Source organism: Euwallacea fornicatus, chromosome 34 (assembly GCF_040115645.1).
Source record: "Euwallacea fornicatus isolate EFF26 chromosome 34, ASM4011564v1, whole genome shotgun sequence".
In the NCBI taxonomy this organism is placed as follows: Eukaryota; Metazoa; Arthropoda; class Insecta; order Coleoptera; family Curculionidae; genus Euwallacea; species Euwallacea fornicatus.
Window position 1 is genome coordinate 2446523 of NC_089574.1, and position 25170 is coordinate 2471692.

At 36.1% G+C, this 25170-nt stretch overlaps 1 protein-coding gene across 5 annotated transcripts in view; it reads right to left on the reverse strand.

The window, feature by feature from the left end:
* hth (homothorax) overlaps window positions 1–25170 on the reverse strand; it is a 161293-nt gene that overhangs the window by 122332 nt on the left and 13791 nt on the right. For all 5 annotated transcript variants that reach the window (XM_066299818.1, XM_066299819.1, XM_066299816.1 and 2 more), the window contains 2 exons: window positions 24668–24891; window positions 18403–18544 (listed from right to left, as the gene is read on the reverse strand). In XM_066299818.1, coding sequence (XP_066155915.1) covers window positions 18403–18544; window positions 24668–24891 — 366 coding nt within the window. The remainder of the gene's footprint in view (window positions 1–18402; window positions 18545–24667; window positions 24892–25170) is intronic.

A 25170-nucleotide genomic window follows, 5' to 3' on the forward strand; every position in this document is an offset into this window, starting at 1 on the left:
GCAAGAATTCAGATCGAATGCAATCGGTGGTGATAATAATATGGCATATTACTTTTTGGGTCACTTCTGACACAAAGTATGCTTGACATTATCGTTTAATCAAGTCGGAGCCGACAGAAAAACTTTTCTGTAGCAGACTGACAGCAAGAATTTATTGCTACAAAACGCTGGGGCTCAAGACAAACCGAATTCGAGATTATTCAACTGTGGATGTTTTATTTTTACCCAAATGGAAGTAAAAATACGCGTATTAAGAGTGTGATAGTGCGAGGCCACCGCGTCATTGCGACTCACGTGAGTGTAGCGAGCGCGGACTCATGCGAGCGTACGCGTACGACCAGTGCGCGTAATACGCGTGCACCCTATCGAGTCTGCAGTAAAGCAGCTTTACCGCATTAGTGTGGCAGTAGGCAAGTGTACAAGTGATTAGATTGAACTTTTCTTTATGATGAACTTCTATCTAATTGATCGTTTCTTGAACCTGAACTGACCTGAACTTCCCTCAACATAAGAGTGACATTCAAACCATTTATAAGGCTATTCAATATCAATCCTCTTTTTAAGAATTCAATAACGATTAACGCTTACAAGAATTATTCGCGTCTGTCCATAATTTATCTCGAATATGCGACGTTTTTTTTGCGATTATTCGCTAATTGGCAGCTTAAAGAGATTTTCTAAATATTGATTTTCCCGCAAATATTTTTTTTCCACAAGAAACACCCCTTGACCTTTGGAAAGCTGATGCTGAGGAAAAAATGAATTAAAGGCGAAAAGCTGCAACTTAGACCAATAACTAATGGGCAAAGCGACGACAACGTTAACAATTACATCAACTCGGCCTGTATTATGAATTTAAATTACTTTCATGCCAATTAGTGTTTATCTTGTCGTTTATGATATGTTCATTAATATTGCCAGTTCAGTGTCTGTGGAATCTTATTTTTTGCGCTTGTCTTACATTTAAAGTTAAATGAAGGAATTAAATAATTAATTCTTAAATTATTCTCAGAGATGGTGGGTGAGGGAATTACCCTTGCGATTACCATCTTAACATGCCAATGAAACACGATTTTTTTAGAATGAATAATCAACCAGCTATTCCTTTTGTTTCAATTCACAATACATATAATCCCGAAGATTAGTTTTCTCTCAAGCATGGGAGAATAATAGTTGAGGATTTAGCAGCTCATATTATCATTCCTGATAATGTTGTGCAAACGTTAATTGTATAACCGGCTTAAATATATGCTGTTTCCAAAAAATATCTATTGAGAGTTCGTTTTTACTTGTGGTGGAAGAACACAGCTGAAACCATGTGAATAGAATGCAGGCAAACTTCTTTTGTGTCCTGAACCAAACTTGATCGTGGGCCCTATAAAAGCCTGAAGCTTGCCGGGTCGACCCCAGGATCGTATTGAATACATTCAAACACCAACTTGATCATTTGTTTGGATGGTACAGGACCGTATTCGTAAGTACACTCATCGGTGTCGGGTCAAAATGCTGAACCATATCAACAAAGGACATCAAACTGCGTATTATTTACACGAATAAAATTTAACTTATGTCGTAATAGCTATCGCCTATTTAATCTTATCTCGCTTAGACAGACACATAATAGTTAATACCTCAGGAAGAGTCAGTTGGCCTCAAGTCAAGTAAAATTTATTGGTCAATTAAGACGCGGTTTAATTCATTTTAAAACCTGTTATTTGCCTCAAAAAGAGGCATATTAAAAGAAATCTGCGGTTGTACAATGACGTTCGTATAATAAGCATTAATACTTAAGCGGCAAAAAGAAATTCTTACAGAGTTTAGTATTCATATTGGTACTATATTTCTTTCACTATCCTGGGCAATGCGGCGTCTTTTGAAGCCGAACGAAAGAAGGATGGTCCGTTAGCTACGGACGTGTCTAGCGTAATTCATACCAGTACGGCTCTGAAACCAGTTTTTTTCAACTATCGGGCTATTGGGTTCTTGCAATAATTATTAGATCGATTTCCTCGTTTGCTGCTTTTTTGAATGCGAACTAACATTAACCACTTTTATAAATGTGGCTCTTTTCCAGGCCTAAAGAGCCAATTACTTTATATGAGTGTCAATTACTGTTGAGATTACAAGCCTGAACTATGTGCATCTACGTTGTTTTTCTGGCAGTGGAAAAGCTGACATGAACTAACATGACGAATATTTCGAACGTGAAAGTTTTTTCTTTCAGTACACCAGTTATTGAACCACCAACGCGGTCCTGTTACTATCGTGTTAACATGGTTAATTTCTGGCTTAACTCGCTCAATTACCGCCTGCTTGCGACGTTTCTTGAAACGACATTGTCTTCCAATCTTCCAGATTTAACAAGCTACACAATACCATGTAGATCCCTGATCTACTAAATTTTATGGGTATTCTTTAGGAGCCCAAATTCTTTGAACTGCTGAACTCCAGCCTGACTGCTAATGCGACTTTAAATGTCATTTGAAGAAATCCGTTTCTACACTCAAAAGATCCAATCTTTACGCGAATATCAAGTGGATAATAACTGAATGCGATCAATCAAAATAACAATAACGATCATTTTTGGAGGCAATAATTGTAATTTTGATTGATTATCCCACGATTAGCAGTGCTAATAATATTTAAACAAATCACTGTAGCCAAAAATGTTGTGTTTATTGGGTTTTAACATTGCTTTTTTACCGAGCACAAAATAAGTAGAGTTAGGTTTGACAGGATATTTCGAGGATAATGGATTAAGGTGAGTTTATTATAATTTATGTTGATTGGATTGTTGTGAATATTAGAATCACCACAAAAACATTTATTGCTTAATTATTATTTAGATGTGTGTAATTGGTACGGGCAGAAGGAAATAAATAACACAATGTTGAGAACAATAAGGGACTTGATAAATCATAGATGAATAAAATGTCGATACAGGCTTGATTTGTTATTTAATTTATAGCACCGCACAAGGCTCTATAGTGCTGAAATGAGACAGAACGAATTTCGCTTTTCGCGTCAGTTTTGGAAAGCTTCACAAATTCCTGAAAAAAAATGATGTGAAATTTTCTAGGAGGCCTTTGTCGAGTTCCAACTGAGCCTCCGGATTTTGTCCCATCTCCTGCGCTGTCATGGATTTTCCAGTCTCTCCAATGCGAGTAAAGTAGGGATTCGAGAACTTCCCTGTTTTTTCTTAGAAATTAAAACTCTGTATCTTCAATTATTCGGGTCCGAAGAGAGGAAAGCTTTAAGCGAAGCATATGCGTAAGAATTGACATTTTTGGAAAGCCCTTAGTCTTATTCAAAATTGCATGTGTGGAGACTCATTTGCAGCCTGCAAATGTTCGAGCCAAAATAAACGAATTATAAAATTAACCAAACAAATTTCCTCAAGCATCAATATTCATTAAATAATTATATAATATAGGTACCATTTTATTTATTGATAATGTGAATCGTGCTCATGATCTGTGTCTATTGTGACATCCGTTTTAAATTTATTACACAACCCATTGGAAGCATTATTTATGCCGATCGCACACCGATTTTATTTAATGGGTTCATATTTTTAGATGCAGTGAATTAGTAATTAAACGCCACTTATTGTTGTGGAGACATAAAACATTGAACACAGTTTAAATATTCAACGTTTATTTCCCTTTTGTGTTCGGTGACTACCTACTGCTCAGGACTGAAATTATCGCGGTTAATAAATAGAGAGTTAAGTAAGGATGCCTGTTTGGGTCTTGCTCCTTTTCTTTGTGGGTGTTTTTAGAAGTAAATTAAAATCACATGTGTTCAGCGCCACTGAGTCTGCATATTTGCTAACATTAATATATTTCGAGTTAACGTGCCAACATTACAGGGCAATCACTCTTCTTACCCTGTTCCTAACAAATGCAGCCGAATAAATCAGGAACGAGTCAAAAGTCGCGTCCATCGAGGCAAGGCGGCCTTATTTGGAATAGACAAGGAAATCCGGGACACCACGTGTGATACCATTGGAAGAGTGGTATTCCCAAGCCCTTAAGCCAACATACACCGTAAGAAAGTAATCGATAGGAATTTGTAGCATTCGAGATAGGCTATCTACTCGCAATCACTGCCTAATATAAACAAAATTGGTGTCAAATCCTAAGGCCGCACACAATTGATTTGATTGAAATCATTCTTTCCCTAGATTTTACTTTATTTATTTGAGGTGTTATCACCCTTGAATAATAACAAATCGGATATATAGAAGTAAACTTGTATAAATGGCATCTGCCAATTAATGGTAAAGAGATAATCCCCTATTTTGAATTGTAAATAATATTATCTTCCACTTAAAGTACATTGAATACACGTTCGCGTATGTGTTCTTACATGAGTGCCTACATCATATCGTATCTTTAGAATTATTAGGAATCGTTATTCGGTTATTACGGTTTTTCAATCAAGTAATGGTGCGGTCTTTGGTAGGTTTTCATTGAAAAAGCTGGCAGCTAATGTATCGCAACAAGAGCTACTTTTTATCGGCCGCTGAAGCGGGGGCTCTTAATTTATTGTCAGCTTAGAATAGCTTTTTGACTACAATAAAATTCCCGAATTGTTTATTTCAGGTCAGGACGGAGACGCCTATTCAGAAGGTCAGCGTATAATGAGTCAAGTAACTGGCGCATTAGGCTTTGCCAATTACTCCGCTGAAAAACTTCATAAACAATGCCTATATCAAGTACCTAGAACGTATTCCTCCGCGTTCATATGCATGTAAATTAATATAAATTCCTATGGCCGTATTGTGCAAGGCACATGGAACTCGGACTTAATTTAGCATGAGTTTCGCAATTGTAAATTTGCCCTAGTGCCGATACACTGAAAAACCCGGTAATTTTTTTTTGGTCCCACAAGGTTTATGCATTAAAATTTAAATACCTCCTTAGGCAATCCGAAGAAAAATGCAGGCAATTCTGAGGTCGACCATTCGATTTGTTGTAATTTAACCAGACATTTTTAATTAGTGAACCCAAACGATTCCCACATAATAACCGCGTCCAGGGTTGAAATGATTTATGGGACCACTCCAATTTGGTACATTGTGTTGGGTCTTGTGCTGTATTATATGTTTATGTGTTATTGTGTTGTCAGCTGAAACCCGACTTTCATCCAGCACCTTCGTTTCCATTCCTTAAAGGTACTTATTAATGGAGGGACGTAAATGCAGAAATTGCCTCTTAAAGAAGCGCGTGCATACTCAAGAAGGCTCATTCAGTTGACTTGTAATAGAAACGCGGCGGTGTTAATTACCCAGTAAAGTTTTTATGTTGTCAAATTACAATGCGTCTTGTTTATATTTATATCAATTGTAACACGTGTTGAATAATACGAGCCTTAATTTTCCTTTAAATTTTTAATGAGGCGTTCGAGTGCTAATGTCGACTTGAACTTGCAAAGCACGTTTCAATAGAGCACTCCATGTGTCTTCTAAAGCAAATTTACTGACCCAAGTAATTAAAAGGTGACAATTAACGGCTGAAAGAACCGATCGGCATGCCAGTTCAGAAGTGTGAGCTATTCGGCCTCGTTCATCGGATCAAGTCGGGCCAGACAAACAATCCAACCCAGGCACCATACTTGGTATACGACGTGACCAAACCAGATAGAGATACGAACGGCCAAGACAACAAATGCCTTTTTTGCTGCGACCAAGCAGGTTATAAAATTAATCTTCGATTTAAGAGATGCTTTGTTCCGATCGAATTTTAAAACGATCTTAACATCAGTATTTTAAGCTAGCTGCTTAATAACGAGCCCCCAGAAAAACCAAAACATCGGAAAAAATCTATTTTCCACCGCTAAGCTGAAATTTGTTATGCATATTGCACGCTGCAAGAACTGCTCGTTATCGAATGAGTAGAGATGGCTTTTTCTACAGGTTCTTAAATTTATGCAACGTGGAAGGAGCTAATAATGTTTTTACCAATGTTTTTTTTCATACTCGCAAATCGTTAAAGCTTATTAAACACCCGACTGTTTCGTCATAAATATTTCATTCCGGCATCGCAAAAAAAAATTAGATTTTGAGGGAAATTGCAATGATTTTTTGATCGCCCTTAATGCAACTTTGGACTAGTTTTATCCATAAAGTGGGCGAAAATAAGGCTCTTTCATTTGGGACCCCCTGCACGATCCCCTCATCGACGAAATGGGCGTTGGATTCATATGATAAGCTATAAAAAGTTTTTTAATTGATTATTTGATATACATATTGAATGATTTTTTTCATAAGCGCAGAAAATCCGAAGCGTGAACACCTCGCTCAATTCATAAAGTCTTTTCCTTCTCGCATTGTTTTCATATCTATAACAATTTTCAGCTCGTACTAATTATATGGTACGCTTCATGTTTTCGTAATTAGATTTCTAGATATATAATCAGTTATGGCTAAACTAGAGTTTGTGATTCTATTATAACGAAATCGCTCTATTTTTACCATAATTTATTATGTTTTTTGAAATTCTTAGATATTTGCAAATGACTGAAGAATAGATTAGATAGATGCGGAAACAACGCACGAGGATCCAAAATTATCTAAGTTGAACATTGTTCGGGTTTCAGAAAGCTGAGGCGTCAGGAGCGTGCGACAGACTAGCTTGAGGTGCTGGAAGAAATCCTGTACCCTCAAAAAGTACCAGCCTGCGCACTTTTACAACAAATCGAAATGGGAATTAGTGTATGTAGGGAAAATATCGATGTTTTCATGGGGAATCTACGAAACAGTAAGAGACAAAAAAACTAATACGACATTTTCGCTGTATTTTTGCAAAACAAATTTAAAGCCGGTTTCACCTTTTTTTATCGTACTTTATTCTCGCCTTATAAACAAAAAATCGATTTTTGGCATTTTCGAAAAATCCTCCTACTTTTTTTTTATTTCGCTAGTTACATAACAACAACTTTCACATTATTAGAACAGTTTTTTTGAGAAGGTTACGTTGATAAAAGTTTAAGTCCATGATTTCTAGAGTTATAACGTAAAGTTGTATTTTTTTAAATATAAGTCATATTTATTTTTGGCATCATTAAAAAGACATGTTTTTCAGCCAGATGGTGCACTACCTCATAACACCAGAACCGTCTCACAATTATTAAATGTGAATTTTGGACATGATTGGATGGGGCGTAACGGACCAGTGAGGTAGTCACCATGCTCTTTCGATTTGATGCCGCTTGATTATATTTTTGGGGACATGTAAATTAGAATTTCCATAAGACCTTTAGTGGCAGTATCTAGGAACATAGAGAAAATTTTATTCAGTGGGGTAATATTATCACCAATATTCGCATATTTAATGACATGCAAAATGTTGTGAAGCGATACATACAACTTATATACTGAAATAACAGACAACAGTTTGAACATTTAGTGTAAAAAAAAATTGTTGTGATTAGATATTTTTAATGTTGTTAGTTTTTTCTCTTGGCTTGTAAATGTTTTATTATTGATAAGACTTGAAACTAATTTGGAGGATTTTTTTTAACTAAATCAAGGCTACGCGCTTAATCGCGAGCGTCATTTGTTTTTCTACGCTAATATTGCAGTCACCTATCACAAAAAGTATTTTTTGTGAAAATAGATATGTAAAATTAACACGAAACCCTACAAATTACGGGTAATTTTAAAGAGAGAAAATGTCTTTCTAATAACGCTAAAAACAAATATATTTTATATTAAAAAAATACAACTTTATATTAAAACTCTAAAAATCGTGCATTTTAAAGTTTCTTATTTTTATCACTGTAATCTACGCAAAAAAGTGTCTCAATAATGTCAAAATTATTTTGATGTAACTATCGAAATAAAAAAATTACGAAGATTTTTCGAAAATGCCAAAAAGGAAACTTTTGTTTATAAAGCGAGAACAAAAGACGATAAAAATCTGTTGAAGTCGGCATTGAAATTGTCTCAAAAAAAACACCGAGAATGCGTTATTAGTTTCTTTCTACCTCTTACTGTTTCTTAGTTTACCTATAAAAACGTCGAAGTCTGTCCATCCGAAAAATTTAAAGTATAGGGTGAGAAAAATTTTAAGTTGATATCTCAAAAATCAACAAAAAAAGAGATTTCGATTGAGAGGCCAAGTAATCATCGTCTCGATGGGACGGACTTGCTTGGCTACCCGGAACTTTCACTTCCAAGGATTAATTGTTCCCATATTGTCTTTGAGAATTTGACCATGGTTTACGAGCTGAATTGTAATAATAATATGCCCATTTTCTAATCGTTTCATCCACTTTTCCCTTTAACGAATATAAAGCCAACAACACCCTCACATGTATGTCCGTTCGAACAATACCTTTCCACATCAAAACTTTCATTGACAAAGCCATGAATACATTTCGTAAACGGAAGGGTAATGTTTGAGGTTAAAATTTGGTCGTAACGACGTCTGTCGAAAACAAAGAGCAACCCCATCTTCCTCCCCTACGTTTATTATCCATGACTTGTAAAACGCGGTGGCCCGAGTTTTAATAGTCAAGTATGAATGCCTAATTCTAAAATAATACTTAATTGTACTTCGGTGTGGATATATTGTTCAAAAGCCCAAACTTAATCACAAAAGCGTTTTGCGTCCAGTAATTTGATACTGTTGGATTGTTTTCTAAGGGACAAAAGAGTTGGGATTGAAAATTTACAAGCTGCGAAAGTATGGATGGAAGTCCTAATGAGTTTGACAAGGATGACGCCCGAAAAACGTGCATTGGAAGGAAGGATAAACAGCTTTCTCGAATATCTCTCGCTTTGCCAAGAAAAATCTTAAATATTAATAGATGTTTTTAAATAATGTAAGTACAGGTCACAACATCAATCGAATTCCGAAGCCTTTGATACTATTTTGGCAACAAAACTTAATAATTATCTACCGGCTGGAATATTTTAATTTTAAACAAAACTATTTCCAAAGGCCAAGGACTTCGCAAACGACCTTATTATCGCCAATTTCTCTTGTTATACGTTCTGAAATTTCACTACAATCTCGTACCATAACTAACTAAACAATGCATATGCAATCCCATAGTAATTCATAACACACTCTTCGTGGATCAGAATGTTATTGGAAGTTTGCCGATGCTTAATGTTAATTCCGTCACAATGTAAAATATTTCTTTCATGAATCCGACGAAATAATGATACCAACATGAGCTCGTCGGCGATCTTTCAAGTTATTAACGTCTTCAGATATTCGAAATGTTAAAAGGATGATGACTGAAGAAGGATCATAATAGATGCTAGATTCTTATAGATCAGGAAAAAGATAAGATGCTTCACGAATATTTGGTCAAGCCGCTATTTGTAGTTAGATTAGTCGACTTCTACGCGAGTTTGTAATTTCATTTGTTTAAATTCTTGCGAGGACGTTAATGGACATGTTTGATATGACAGGGGTCGGAAAAGCATAGTAATAAATTGACAGTTTTCCAAACAGAAGCAGGCGCTAAACGAGTTTTATTTCGCAAATAGTTACCAAGTTGCATAACGACAGCAGATACCTTAAGTTTATACCTCAGGATCGCTAGCAGCAACGGTCGCTGCAGTTGTGCAGCTTCAGGACGCAGTTGAATATGTTGAAATGAATGCGATTTTCTTATCATTTCTTCATCCCACAGTAAAATTAGAACAAATCGCATATTATTAGAAGCTATTCGTGGCATATTGAGGGACACCGTTTCGCTCGCACCGCCAATTTTATCGAGACATTTTGATAATTGGGACATACGTATCTCTACTCTCCTTCATTTCCGATATTTGAGACATTGTGTACCTGTACAATACACTGTTGCGACGAAAATTCTGTTCACGAACCAAACTTTTTTTTCCTTGGCGCTCATTTAATAGAACTATGTGAAACATTGTCATCGTCATTGTAGATAAGATGCCATTTATGGATATTTTTTAAGTCACAACATAATTAGCCAACAAGTTACGGGAAAAAATTGTGACACATGTAAGGGAAAAATAACTAGCAACTACATGTTTCATCGAACAACAACACGATTAGATAAAAAACAATTTTGTACACTCATTTAAAAGTTGGGCGGGAACTAATAGTTATACGGCGATTTGGGGCGGGTTACTGGAGAGACAAAAATCGCAGTTAATTTGTCTTGCACATAGAAAATGAGAAAACACAGCTGAGAAACGCAAAAAGTAGTGTAAAACCGAAAGGACATAAGTGATGCAATTAATATAGTGGGTGAAACACAACCCAGATACTTCCAAGCGCACTTTCCACACTCGTAGGTTTTTGGCTGCGTAAAATATCGCCTTTGTGTGCTTCTTTAAACTTTTATATAATTTTGACAAAAAAATTTGTTACTCAGTCCCGGACACTAAATGGATTCCTTCTTAAACCTCGTAACGTTCGTTCTGCACAGCCGACTCTTCATTGCTATACCGCCTCATGTCTCAACTCTATGCTCCTTCTACATCTTATTCACTTTTGTTTTATTCCACGCAGACACCCCAAGTTAAGTAAAATATTCTGTGATTGTAAACTGTGTGATTTCAAATGTCAAAAACCCAATTTAGATTAAATACTTAGCGAGGATTTTTCTGATTAGCAGCTACCTGTTCTTGAGCAAATACAGTAGCCTAGAACACATTTGAAGAGCAGATATTGAGATTTAAAATGGGTTCAGAGATTAAAAATAAAATTATCAATAAGTATGGATTGCAGAACATAAGTGGGATCAAATGAGGCAATCGAAAACAATATTTTTGGGTTTTTATTCGCCGTGATTCAAGGGTTTTCTGTGGTGTCAAATCCAGTGTTGTCTATTCAGTAGAGAGTAAAAAATTATATATTTAGTTTTCGTTATGTATTCCTTGAAATATTGGAATATTTCACGATGAATAATAGCTCAAATCATAAAAATTAATTTTTTCAGAAACGAATTATTTTACATTGTTGGAAACCGCAAAATACACGATAAATTTGTCAACACCCGCAATTATATTGTCACCTAGGCACCTTATAACTAAAATTAAAATCCCTATTATCTCCCACCTGTTGCACAAAGTGAATATTTATCATAAATGGTGATAATTTCTATCGTCAACAAAAAAAACCAAGAAAATAAATGGTTCCAACCGAAAAAGGATGAAATATCTATATTTATCTCGAAATTGAAAGGTACCCGAATCGATCATTTAGGGGGCACACCGTAAATCATATACTTTTATGGTTGCCTGGGATTCCAGTCTAAACATTTAAAAGGGGCCTTTTACAGTTACAACTTTAGAATATGAGGTGTGGACCCAAGTTCAGGTAGGAAGTTGGATTTAGTGACTTTTCATTACCTTCTGTCACGTTATAAAAGAAATTTGGTCCTACTACGAAGTTGCCAATCACCAGTCATTATCACCGACTTATAATGCAACCATTATGTGATGGTTATACACCACATTTCTTCACATCTGTTGTTTATGCAATGCAAACATTTTTTTATATAAAATTAAATTGATACTGGTAGATTAATCATTATAAAGTAAATTTTTACAAAAAATTAAATTGATACTGGTAGAATCGCCTTCAAGTCGAGATGGATGTCGGAAGATTATGAAAACACTGCCGACGTAGACACAAAAATTTGCATACACGACCGCTTTGCTATGCTAGGAGAGTATAGATGAGAAGCGCGGCGAAAATCGAGAGCGGGAAAAAAAAATGAGAAGCAAAAGTGACAGATGTAAAAATTGATCTTTTTGATATGTAAAAGTTAAAACTCAGGTGACTCGGCTATTATAATGCAGATGCGGCCCAGAATTGTCAGTTAGTTTAATCGTTTCGGCTCAAGTGATGCGTAAACGAGCAGGGTTGCCAACGTCATTGTATTACACCAGATCTGTTATAGTTGTATGAAGGAATTGTACGGGTCGGATCCCCTCTGATCATGTATTGCCTGCATTGTAGGGAGATGCGGGGCCGATAAACGACATGCTGTTATTGTTGGTAATTTTTTGGTCGCTCGAGTGCCGTTCAATAAGGTGACGTCAGCAGAACGCCCGTCGTGAACGTCCAAAGGAGCAACTTCATGGGCCTTCGTTAATCTGCACCTAGGAGGTGGCTATTGTCGTAGTTGTGCATTTACCTTAAGCCCTTTCTGTTAATTGACAAATGCTTTGCAGGTAAACTGATAAAGACGACGTTCGAACAGCGGATTACCAGCTCGCCTTTGAGCCTCTTGGGTTTTCAAGTCACTAGCTATTACTTATTCTATTTGACCATAAAAGAATAAACGTAACAATTTTATTTTTCTTGTAGCTTTTACAGTGTTTGCGTCATGCTTCTGGCTGAGTATGATTTCCAGCGTGACTCCAATGCTAGGTCTTTGCCTTAAGTTTATTTTTGCTGCTTAAGCTTCTGACATCGCGCACCAAAAACAACGCAGTTTACCATAAAACAACATGGTGATATTGGCAAAAATAAATCTAACCTTGGTTCAGGCGTTCCTAATAAATATCCTTCAAAGCTATGTTTTTGAGTTTAAAAACTCTGATTTGATCCACCTACACAATAAAATTTAGTGTAGACGACAATAAATGAATGCTATGCAAATTCGTACCATGCTCATTCGAGTTAGCAAAGGATATTCTGATTTGTCTCTTTAAAGACCAAATTATTCATGTGTTATTATTTTAACTTTAACCACAGACAGATTTTGACGGAAACAGCGAAAATGAAGCTGAGTATCCAAGGTTTTGGTTTCTATAGAAATCAGCTTAACGATAAAATTAATAGCGCATTAATAATTAATCTCTTAACCCTTTCGATCCGGAATAGGAATATTACCCCGATAATATAGTATGCGAATTTGGTTAATGAGTCAAAAAACATGTTTCCGCTCTCAGGATTTTTTAATCTTTGTGAAAGGGTTGGGCCCCATGTATACTAGAATTGTATTAGGTGTTTCGGTGTAAAATAATCCAGTAATAATTTTCAAAATTGAATTGATGGTAAAAATACCGACCACCAACACGCAACGCATCCAGAACACCGGTCTGATGCGCTGGCTATACGCACAAATCGTGTGATAAAGCTACCTTGCCGCACGACAGAGGAAAAAATTATTACACATTTACCAAGGTATAGCAAACTGTTGATCAAACGTAGTTGAATATGTCCTCGTAACATTATTCAAAATCTGAAAACACTGAAATGCCGACATACCATGAACCGAAGAGAGGAAAGAATTATTATCATATAATTCCAAGAAGTACCAAGGACGGCAGTGTGAGCATTCCACATTAGTTTCCCCTTCGACCAGCTATTTTCTGTTAAGCTTATTTATGGTAGGAATCCTAAATATATTCCCTTAAGCTAGGTGGAAATGGGCCAGTGTATGATAATGCCATGTTGTAGCCAGAATCTCTATTTCGTAATCAATACTGAATGAAGTTTATAAATCTCTGATTCGTTTAATTCAGCAGGAAAGTTGAAGTGAAATGAAGAATACGATAATGAGAGGAGAATAAATCTCCAACGACCTACCAAAGTTTTATCTTTCTGCGTTATCGTTTTACGAGCCACCAATAAAATCATAGAGAAAGGAAAGTAAGTAAAACATACGTAGATTTTATAACTGATAAAGTCTTTAAAAGCCCAATTTAGATATGTGAAATATTTAAATGTTTCCTTTTTATACGAGAATTTTACGGCCATACAGTTTTAACATCAAAACCAGTTCTCAAATATATTATTAATATAACTAACACATTTGTTGATACTATTTTGTTATAGAAACGCGCATAAAATTACCATTATCACATAATATTACAGGCAGACAATGGCTGTGTATGAAATCAATTAGGAAATGCACAGCAGTTTTACGAGATGAGCAAGGCGAAGTCCCGCAGTCGACACGAGTAGCATACAATTATCAAATGGGTCTAATAGGGGGGGTGGGGGTCTAATTTTATTGCCCGGTAAAGAAATACGAAGAAAATGCCTTACATTTTAACATATTCCAGATTAGTCGCTACCTTAAACACCCAACATTGAGATGTACGGGGGAATAATAAAATATTTTATACACATAATATGGCAATGACGGCCTCATTGGCAGGTTATTTACCTTATTTTATATCATAAATGTGTTAGAGCAATGCACCAGGAGGAGACAAGATAATCAAACGACATTAACATTTCTGCATTCGATAATTTATCATCCATATCTAACCTAAATCTTTGAGATATTTGCTGAATAATTATCCCAATTATCTACCCATATTATCCGTTACCGTAAACCAAACAACTTCATAGAAATCTCAATATTTTTTTCCGTATTTCCAAGCCTCATACTTATTAGCAGAATTCGTTCAAGGCCTTCAGGTACACACATACTCGCAAATTGCCATTAGACAATCGAACTCTTTGACAACATTATTAAATCTCACATAAAACCAGTTGACGTTAATCGCACTTTCCGAGACACTAAAGCAACTAACTGCACCAAATCAAATTTTTTTAAGCTGTACCTATAGGCTCAATAAAAGTGACACTTAAATTTATTATAGTCGTATTCCTTCATTTTTGAGGATTTATTGACTCATAAACTGTCTAACATACAGAAAAGTGAAGGTGAAGTAAAGGAGTAACTTTAGGACCACTTTTTTTTATACATCCACTTCTATTTTGGACTTGGCTACAGTAGGGTCTATTCATTTTTCGCTTTAATGATTGATACCGAGAACCTCGTTCCCATAGAAAAAATGTTAAAGTATGTTTCAGGGCAGTCTAGGACCTTTGAAGAACGCGGAAAAAAGAAAATTAATTAGTCCGTCCCTGAAATCACCAAATGTCACTTTTAAAATGGGTGTTCGCAGCTCTGCCCAGAAAAATTCTTAGCTTTCTTTCTTATTATGGAAGACTTAAAATAATCTCTGTGGAGATATTTAAGTTGAACCAGATGTATTTCTAGGAACCGCTTAGGGCTCTGACTTGTGACGGAGGGAGATAAACGATTCAGATGAGAGAGAAAGTGTATCGAACTTTAGAACATACTTTTCAACCCCTCGATGAATGGTATCGACTGAGGCCTTGAAAACATGGGGCCTAGACATGTGGTTCGGGTAACATGAGAATCTTCGTCCTCGAGCTTTCGGGTCTAGTTGTCGACTTCTAAATTTAAATCTGCCTCATTTTATTTACGTTCAGTTAAATTTCTAATCGTCGTCATAGAACCGTATCTCGGTCTGAGTTAGAGGAAAAAAAATTGGAGATATCGAACAGCGTTCCGAATCATAATAAAACATTCAGATTATCTTGTAATTGGTCCAGAAATTCAAAGCTGGTCTAATAAAGCTCCGCCCAAAAGGTAAATATTTAAGAACTAAGGTGATCCAGGTGTAAACAAAGAGTTAGTAGTTTCAACACAGTGTTTAACTTAAAAATTGGATTCGGTAAATGTAATGCCTCGTTTTTAAATTGCGTGATGAGCTGATTCAAAATGTTGGGATAAGTTTTCCGCTAGGAATGAGTTTTGATAAGGTTCTTAAGAAAGTCATGACTGTTTCTTTTTTTTAACTCTAATTGAGTGTTTTTTATTTTTTCACTTATAAAAATTACCTCAAAAAGCTCTCATTTCCTAAATTTGCAATTTAAAAAATGGTCGGTATCCTTTTCTCTTTTTCTCAATCTATAGCAATTATTGGTTTATGTTGAATAACGTCTTTTAAATACAGGGTATGGGATTTTACATCTTAAATTCATGAAAAGAAATGAATAATGTATTTTAAATCCTGGAATCTGAAACACTAATTATGTGGGTATATGAAATCTCTGAATGTCAGAAGCAATTTTGTTTCGAACACTTTTCAGATGCCATTGGGGGTTATTAACGTAGGTGTTACTTTTATACCTGAAAAATCGAAAACCATGGACTTCAAATTTATAGTTTATGTTAAAATGTATTAATCAAATTCGCTATAGGAGTTGAACAAGACGATGATTTTCTCTTCGCCTGTTGAAATTACATGGCCAAAGAAGGACCCTGTTTCCCATTCTCCAAGCCCCCAATATTCTCCCATTTATATTCGTAACTCCCTTAACAATCTCCTAAACTGCGTTAAATTAGGTAATTTGCCTAAGCCAAATTAGTGAACGCAAAACTTGAAAATTATTAAACTTTCTTCAGATAATTGTTATTAAGGAGATATTCAAATATTCTCTAAGTTTGTAGGGATGAAATTACAAGGAGCCAAATGACATCATGTTATTAATAAAAAATTATTCACATCAGCTTTTGTAGGTGTCGTAGGTGTTCAAAACACGAAATAATATATGTATTAACATAATTGATTTTCGTTCTAATTAGAGGACTCAAAAATCAATTTAAGACGGCGAAGTGAAATGTTTCTTCAAAGAGAAAGATTTTGTGGCTCCTGTAGTCAAGCAGAAAGTTCTACTGCTGCAATCTCCAAAGTTTGAATAGCTCAAAATGATGCATTATTATATCTAGTGCTGATCACCTCCTGGGGAATATTACTGGGGACAGAACCCCGATAATAACTCGCTTTGAAAAATAGCGAGTCGAAAACGTCCAAAATCTCATCCACTCTATCATCGAAACCTATAAGAATCAGTGGTTTTTCACGTACAACGAAGATTTTCCAATGATTATTCAAAAGATCAAATTTTGCATTATTTTACCTTAAAAACCCACTAGAATCAGCGGTTTTCACTTGAAATGTAGATAGTCAATGAGGGTTAATAAAAAACAGCGCTTACACTCCAAGCTTATATACGAATAAATAAACAAATCCAGATTCAGCTGATTCCATAGAAACTGTTAGAATAATTTATCTGTAGGATTATGAAATTTATGCACTCATACACTTAACTTATACACCATAGAACTGTGCTGGTTGCCCCATTCTGGCACTTTATGGCCCTCTCTTCATTTTTGTTCTAGTTTTCAGGCGAAACGATTCAATTTAACCGTAAGAAGTCTTTTAAGAACCGTAAGAAACTTTATCAAATTTAATTCACTCGACAAAATCTTTGGAAATTTACTCTTATCTTATTAACTTATTAGGAACCTTGGCTTACTCAATTCCAGGGTAAATGTCCGAAAACACCTATAGATGACAAAACTCAAGAGATAATCGAAACTAGAAAGAACTTAGCTGAATATATGATTACACAGCCTTTTTGCTTAAGCGTTGTAAACTTCACACATATACCCTCGCCCCATTTATGCCATTACTGAACTATGCCGAGAGACTTCCATTGAACTTAATGATTATGCCTCCAAAGTGGTACACTATTACAGGCTCCAAGTTGGAAATTATTATTAACATCCAATGATAATGGCTCCAAATAAGGTTTAATTACCAGATAGATAATGCGCAAATGTGTCCAATATGAAAATAATAGACAAGGAAGAAACATAACTGCGAAGCGGAAGTACATGGGCACGAAAAAAATTAAAATGCAGGCCAAGTCTTTATTAATGGGCATTATGATCTAATCGACTATTCAGTGAACACAAAAACGTATTTTAAGGAATTCGTATTACCAACCATTATTTTCCTATTAATTCTGAATATTCCCATAAACGATTAACTAGTATTTACATATTCAGCTCGCTACATATTTAAGGCTAGTAGGCTCGATTCTAGGTCACTCACGAGCCTATTTATTTTCCGTTCTTGAGGGGGCCCATTTGGTTAATTCCTGTAAATACTGTTAGCCATCAAAATGTCGCTACTTGTATTCCATGTTGTGCATTATACTTGGAGATAAAAAAAAACATTTTAATGTGCGCCTGAAGGTAGGAGACGCAAGAAGCGTGCCAGTTGGTACTACTACAAGGGGTACCCATTATAAAATAATAACTTCAAAGTAAATTTGTGAAGGTAGGCAGTAAAACTTAGTCGGCGTTAATAAATTTCCATCAGATTTCCAAGTAATAATTGCGAGTACTTTATGATTACCGTGGCACAGGGCCGTGGAAAATAAATATTTCCTGTGCAGACCGAAGCACAGACCTAGAGTCAACATAAGCAATTCAATGCGTGTACACTCTTATCGTATTTGGAGCATAATATAAATTTTGTAGATGGCTTTACATGTGTTTCTATGTTTATCTCACAAGATAAGCATAATCAGAATGATAAGCTAGCGTACCCAACGTAAATAAAACATAATAAAATACATACAGGCTGTGATGATTGTTACAATAAAACAGTGTTTAATTCAGAGGCTCACTGCTTTATAAACAACCCAGAGACTTCCTTATATTAGGTCAACATGTGTACATCGCGGCAAAGGGGGTGGGACGCAATACAGGGCTTAGGTCATAAAAGGCTCAGTTCTTGTTCTTGGCGCCTTGGTAGCAAATCTTTTCACTTACTTGTTTCGAAAACACTGCAATGTCTTCATTAAAGGATTCTGATGAACAAACATCTCCTCCAGCTACTCCGGGTTCTCTAGGCGTACACGTTGCTAATTCACATTTTTCGAATATAAGGGCCAATAGGGGGAAAAGGGGGTGTCTGAAACAGAAGAAAAAAACGGTTAAAATTCAGTCAATTTTGCTCTGGGCAGATGAACTCAGAACGTTACTAAAACCGCGTTAATTCTCACAATATACGTCGAAATAAGTTTTTGTTAGGCCTGAATGATTTCAAACCATAACCGCTCCTGGTGAGTGACATAGTACTTATTTACGTTACAGGTATGTATTTGTTTAAAATGTTTATAGACAATGCTGCGTAAAGAGTAATTCTTTATGAAAATTAGGTAAATATTTTGACGCACCAGACACCATCATTGTCGTGTTAATTTTACGGAAAAATATACAACCTAAGTTATGTTGCTAGCCAATATTTCCCGGATTTCTGAAGGATTCTTTCAATTTAGGTGTAAGATTTAAGTCTTTTAAGACATTTTAAGTGTGTGGTAAGTTTTTGGGAGAGCGAGAGAGACAGAGAAGAGCGCATCGGCAGTTAATCTCGTTTGATCTGTAACATTCACCTTTGCTTATGTTATTGGATGCGAGAAAAACGTTTTCGAGCGGGTCTTCCTGAGAAGAATTGAGTTATCAACTGATTTACACCGGACTATGCAAAGTGCTCCTAATTATCTCCATCTTTTGACCACCTCATTACCTGTGCTAACAGCCATATTCGGGGTGGACGGAATTAAAAGTGAGTTAGTTATATCGAAAAGTGAAGGAGCTTTAAACGAAACAATTGGAAAAATACACAAATTTTAAAGCTCTCTACTTCTTTAAATATTATCACGAGCACACCCAGCTGCAGGACACAATGGCCTCAGTGACGTAACAGCCACTCGGCAACAATCTGGACAGACCTAAACGTATCTTTCCTTCATTGTATAAAGGCAGGAAACTGATTAGCTGTATGATATCAAAATCGAATAAACTTATTATGATGTCATAAATCGCATTTTACTCAACATCAGCATTACTTTCCCTGCAAGATAATCCATCCGAAGCACTCTGCATTAGATTAATTAAACAGCAAAAAACTGTTGGAAGCAACTAGGAGTGTTATAAAGTAAGAACGGCCTTTTAATTGCTTTATCGTCTTTTTTCATCTGGTAAACGTTTATTTGCCGGTTTGCAGAATATACGTGTACCTGACCACTATGTCGTAATTTTTTTCACTAAGTGCCTTCATTGTAAGCAGGTACGGAAAGAATGAATGCGAAAAATGTATCAGGGAACCATTAAGTTGACTGCATAATTTGACGGCTGTTAGCTATGTACAATGCTATACAGCCGACCTTAAAGGAAAAACTTACCCGCATTCTAAATATATGTATTTTATAGTGGTTGAAATTTATTCTTCACATCCACTTGTCCGATAACATCGTCAAATTCAATTACGTAACCCAACGTAACGTAAGTAATAAAACTGAGTATATTTCATCAAAGAGAGATTTAGCAATAAAATTTGAATAAAATTTTCTTTAAAACCGATCAAGATCAATACGGTGAAGAGTTGATCTTCTCATCGTTTCTCTTTATAGGTCAGTAAAATTTGATGTTATTTAAATTTACAGTTCCTCAGATCGTATAGTTAATATTAATTATGTAGATTTATTACAAATTGTTGCCATTACTACTGCATCTACACCACCAGCACGTTTATAGCTTTTTTACGATAGTAAATGAATTATACATAAAACTGTCCAACAGACGAAATATTTTAATAATTTAAAAATACTTTGAATCAAGAGTAATTTACATTGATGGTTTATGCTGAGTAGCTGCTTTGAGTTTAGAGGCTCGTAAAATTTTTTGTGACAACAGGAATCTTTGTTTCTTTACTTAAATGTTAAGAATTATGTATTAATTATGACATAGCATCATCAGGCACTTATATCGTCTCAATGGGGCAATCCATAAAATTAAGATTTTTCCCCACTAACGTGTATTTCAACTCGCCGCAAAATACTGAATTTTATACACAAAACTCTATTTCAAATACAATGAAAACAATTTTTCGGTTTTTTTTAAGACTAGCGAACGCTGGGGTCTCCTGGAACACGTTCGCACGGGCCGCACTGCGCCAACATGGCCTGACGCATCGTGGGAACTATCAATTTTTTTACTTCTTAATCCATCCTCTAAGATGAATGATTTGAGATTCATGATCATTTTACGCTTGTAATTTCCGTTGAAACACGCTGCGTGATAATTGAGGATCCATCAAAAATTAAACGAGAGACACTCACTGAATGACATCAATCAATGTTAAAAAATTTTGAAAAAAAAAACATGATCTGATGTTTGAGCTCGTCTTCCACTTCTAGCGAATCAGGGCTCTAGATATCACTGAGTTGGATTTTTGCTATGACGCTTTTCTATGTCACCTCGAGACCGCTTCTCTATAATTTTTTTTGTCAAAAATTGTTCACGTTCTATTCTATTAAGATCATGAGCAGCGATAAATCTAGACTTAATGGCAAATGTTCCCTACGAACCTCTTATCCAAAGTGCGGTATACCAAATGATGGGGATGTTTATTTACCTGTTATGGCTCCTCGAACAAAAGCACCCTCCGCGGGTTAAACGACGACTTTTCATTTGATCTTGTCGCAGATGGAATTGTTAATTTTTATCTTTAATTCGCGTAATAAGATTCAAGTGTGTGCAGACAATACCCACATGCAAATCCACACTTTTTAACTGATCACCGACACTATTAGGTCGCACAGAGAATACGGGATTCGCGTCGTTGTCTTTTTCGTTCGAAACGAACCATAAGTAAGTTTGACTACAACAGAGGGCTGCATATGTTAAGCATTAACCATTAATCCATGGAAGCTTCATCTCACGCTCAAGCACGGTTCAATTAAACTGAATCAACCAGGAATGGCAAAGCCCTTCATTCAGGATGGGAATAGTATCGTTTAATGAAGGTTCCAATTTATCTATGTATTTCAATTGAACAACATGATTGATCGAGATTGATCAATTTCATTGATCAATCTCGGTGAGTTCAGTTTTTTTAGCGAAGTGCTTACTGAGTAGACCCTTACAATCTCCAATTTTCCCAAGTTCCTCTACCAATTATTACAAACAATTCTCATTTAGGAAATTGTGGGGGATTTTCCGTTTTTCCGGTTTTCGAATTATAAACTGTAGATTCTAGACCAAATTGATAGTCCTATGCAAACAGAACGAATAGTTACTCATGAGTACCAGTGTTTACTTGCAGATTAGATGATTTCATATCTCATTTCACAGGTTCGTAAACCCCAGAGAAGTTTTCAGACCAGTGTTGAGGGTTTCCTTCATTACAGTCATAATCAGACCAAATCGCATCAGTAGATATTAAGTTAGATCCAATCGATGTGGCATTGATCGTATTTAACATCTGAGCTATTTAAGGACTCTTTAATTCCATAGATGTAATCTGATGTGTTTCCTGGGCTGACGCCTGGCTTGCGAGTTCAGAAATCTTCCGATTTTTGAATTTGCCCTTTCAAGGTCTTTAAGCAAATCATTTCGTTCCCAGGACAAACTTTTGAACAGGACTTCCGGGTCAAGCTTGATTATACGAGTCAACTCTCTTATCCCCAAAGATATAGACAGCGCTCATCAATATTCATACGTTATGCAATCGCGTTTTTCTCGAAATCGAAAGCCATCAAAACAACATCCGATGGTATTATAAACATCCTTAAGAATATTTGGTATACGAATGAATGAGCATTCATGAACGCAGTTCAACTGTTACATGTTACAAGTTATGGTTGAAACTGCAAACAACTTTTAACAAACTTGTCAAAGATCAAAGAAATTAGTTCCTCATGGGAATATTGGCATCAGTGAAGTTACTAATTTAGCTTCGAAATAGAAGTGCTGATTTCTTATGAATGTGACAGGCGTCCATTGGAAAAACCATTGGTGGAAAACCTCCTTTTATCAGTAGTCGAGCTGATTATCACAGACGCAACGTTATTCTAAATATTTCAACTTATTCTCATAATCATAAATTTAAGGCCTGAATGAAGGTACATTAGACGTGAATTTGTTTTTGGTGTGTTTTTGGTCGGTTCGAGACGAGGTCTGCTACAAAAAATAAAATTCCTCATGGTGTACAATCTTCAACCTTCGACATGCGTCGCGATAAAGAAATGTACGTGTTTTGCAAAATGTTCTCAAGGGAATGTTAAAATATGCACTTTTCTTTGAGCAGGGCCATCCCTTAGAAGATTTCAGGTAAAGGTTTTAGGGTCAAATGTTTCAGGTCAGAGGTTTTAGGTGAAAACCCCCTCAAAATATTTTTAAAATGGCCCGTCGAAAACAATGTAAATAGGTACGAAATTAAATTTGTACTAAAACACAGCATCCGAATCGTTCATAATCCATTCTCATAAATTTCTTTATGAATTTATTTATGTTTGTGTGTGCTCTGTTTGAATGACTTACGGGTCAAAGAATCGCGATAACTTTGGCCACACTTGCTCAGTTGTTTGCATGCGTCTTTTGTATACAATAATCATTTTGTTTGTTCTTGATTTTTACCCGCCGATTTGTACAGATGGTCCGCTATCGGTTAAAAAATCTTCTGCGGGTTATAGTCCACGTTGATAGAATAGATAAATTATTGGAAAATGTATGCATGAATTCATTTAAATTAATGAGGCAAATATGACTATATTTGTCTCGGTGGGGATTTGAGAATGGATTAGCACAAATTAAACGTCCTCAACCTTGTTTAGATTACGACCAGTTTTTTCACTCTTGGCTCTCTTCACTAATCAAAATTACATCACCGCATTTACATGACATAGTGAACTTGTCCTGATTTGAAAATCGCACCGTTATCTCCTTTCCATCGATGAAATCTCTAATTAGGACTAGCGACTTGGCCAAATTTCTTCTGGACGGAACGACTAAATCGAGTGCTGCTCGGCAGATGTGTAAACAGCGAAATTCAAAAAACAATGAGTTTTTGGTACCTTAATAAAATATTTACTCAAATTAAGGTCAACGGTTTACTTAAAAGTGTTAAATAATTGCTCGAGACACCATGTGTTTAACTCTTTTCTTGTTTTAATGGCATTAAGTCACTTAAGGAATGCATCATAAAACCCTCGAGGGTTAAGTGGGGACCAGATGCATTTGTGGCATTAGCAATTAATATCGGGGTATATAATTTCTCGTGCGCCGGGATATGTAATTTTGAAAAGTTGGGTGTAAGGTGGTGATGTACATATCGGCCAGCAAAGGGGGAACGATCTAGCGCTGCTAACCTGAACTGGCCTAATTACACAGAGTGTAATTAAAGCTTACATCGCTCGTGCTGCAGACAAAAACAACGATATTTCGCTAATATTTCCCCATAAAACATCCGTTGGCGAAAAGCTTGCAGTTAGTTACTAACATGTGATTGTCCGTTTGGTGCCTCCCACTTATCTCTAACAGACTGAAGATCGCGAGATACTACGAGCGTTCAGAACTTTTGTTGCACACTGTATAAATGTCTATCACCGTGTGTTAGATAAAATATGTGTAGTTACTCCGATTCAGACTTGAGGGGTCGTTTACATGTGTCCAAGAAGTCTATCGGATTAATATCCAGGGATCAATGAATTTGACCTCATTCGATCTAATGACGTGTTTTATCAGGCTCGCAAGTGAGGCGTGGATGAAAATACATCTCTGAAGATATAAGCAGTCATTCATTAAAAGATCTGAGAGAGTCGTACACAAAGAGTGCATTTGAAAATTTCACAAGTAAACTGGACTGTTTGAAATTTGGATTTAAAGGAAAGTTGTGAATACTAGTAATATTTATAAAGATAAAAGTGCCACGTCATGCTTTAAATATTTTTGCGCTTGAACTGCAATGGTCAACGACCTCCAGAGATCTTAAGTTAAAATTTGGAGAATTTTAAATTTACGGAATTAAAAAAATATGTATTGTGACACCCTGTATATTAATTTTGATTAGTTGTGACGCATGTCAAGTGTGAAAAAAATCGTATCTTGAACAAAACTACAATGTCGCCAACACTATTCGTGTTTGTTGATTTATTGTTGGTTTAAAGTAATGAGTGTCCCTCAGATGTGGGTCGGCTACACACGGCCCTCTTCGCCGCGTGCCAATTAGACAACCCTCTTGCAAAATACATACCCATAAATCGCGTCCTTATCCCTCTTCCCGACGTCAGGAACGGCACCTCCCATCACGTGGTTCGCGGCGGCATTCACATGATTCGCGTGGTATGGATGCATGGTATGGTTCAAATGTGGGGAATGGTGTAACCCCGGGATACTCGGTCGGTGAGCCACGTGGGGTTCGTACATACCTCCTGCCGCGCCGCTGTCCATGTACCCGGAATGAATGCCATCGTCGTACTAGAAAACAATACCAACACGTGTTAGGTTAGATGCCCTTTTTGTGACATCTTCATGTTATGAACGTTGAACAACTAAATAGCGAAATAATATAGACGAATATCTGAAACTCAATTTCAATTTTTTTTCTCTATTCATGAATATTGAGTAAAAATAGTCGGTTTATTAAAACTTTGCAGCAATTTGTGTCAGCAGACTTCTGTCGCATACTCGGCAGGATCTTGTTATCTGAACGCGACCGACTTGGAAGCATTATACAATGTGCCCAAGATAACCACG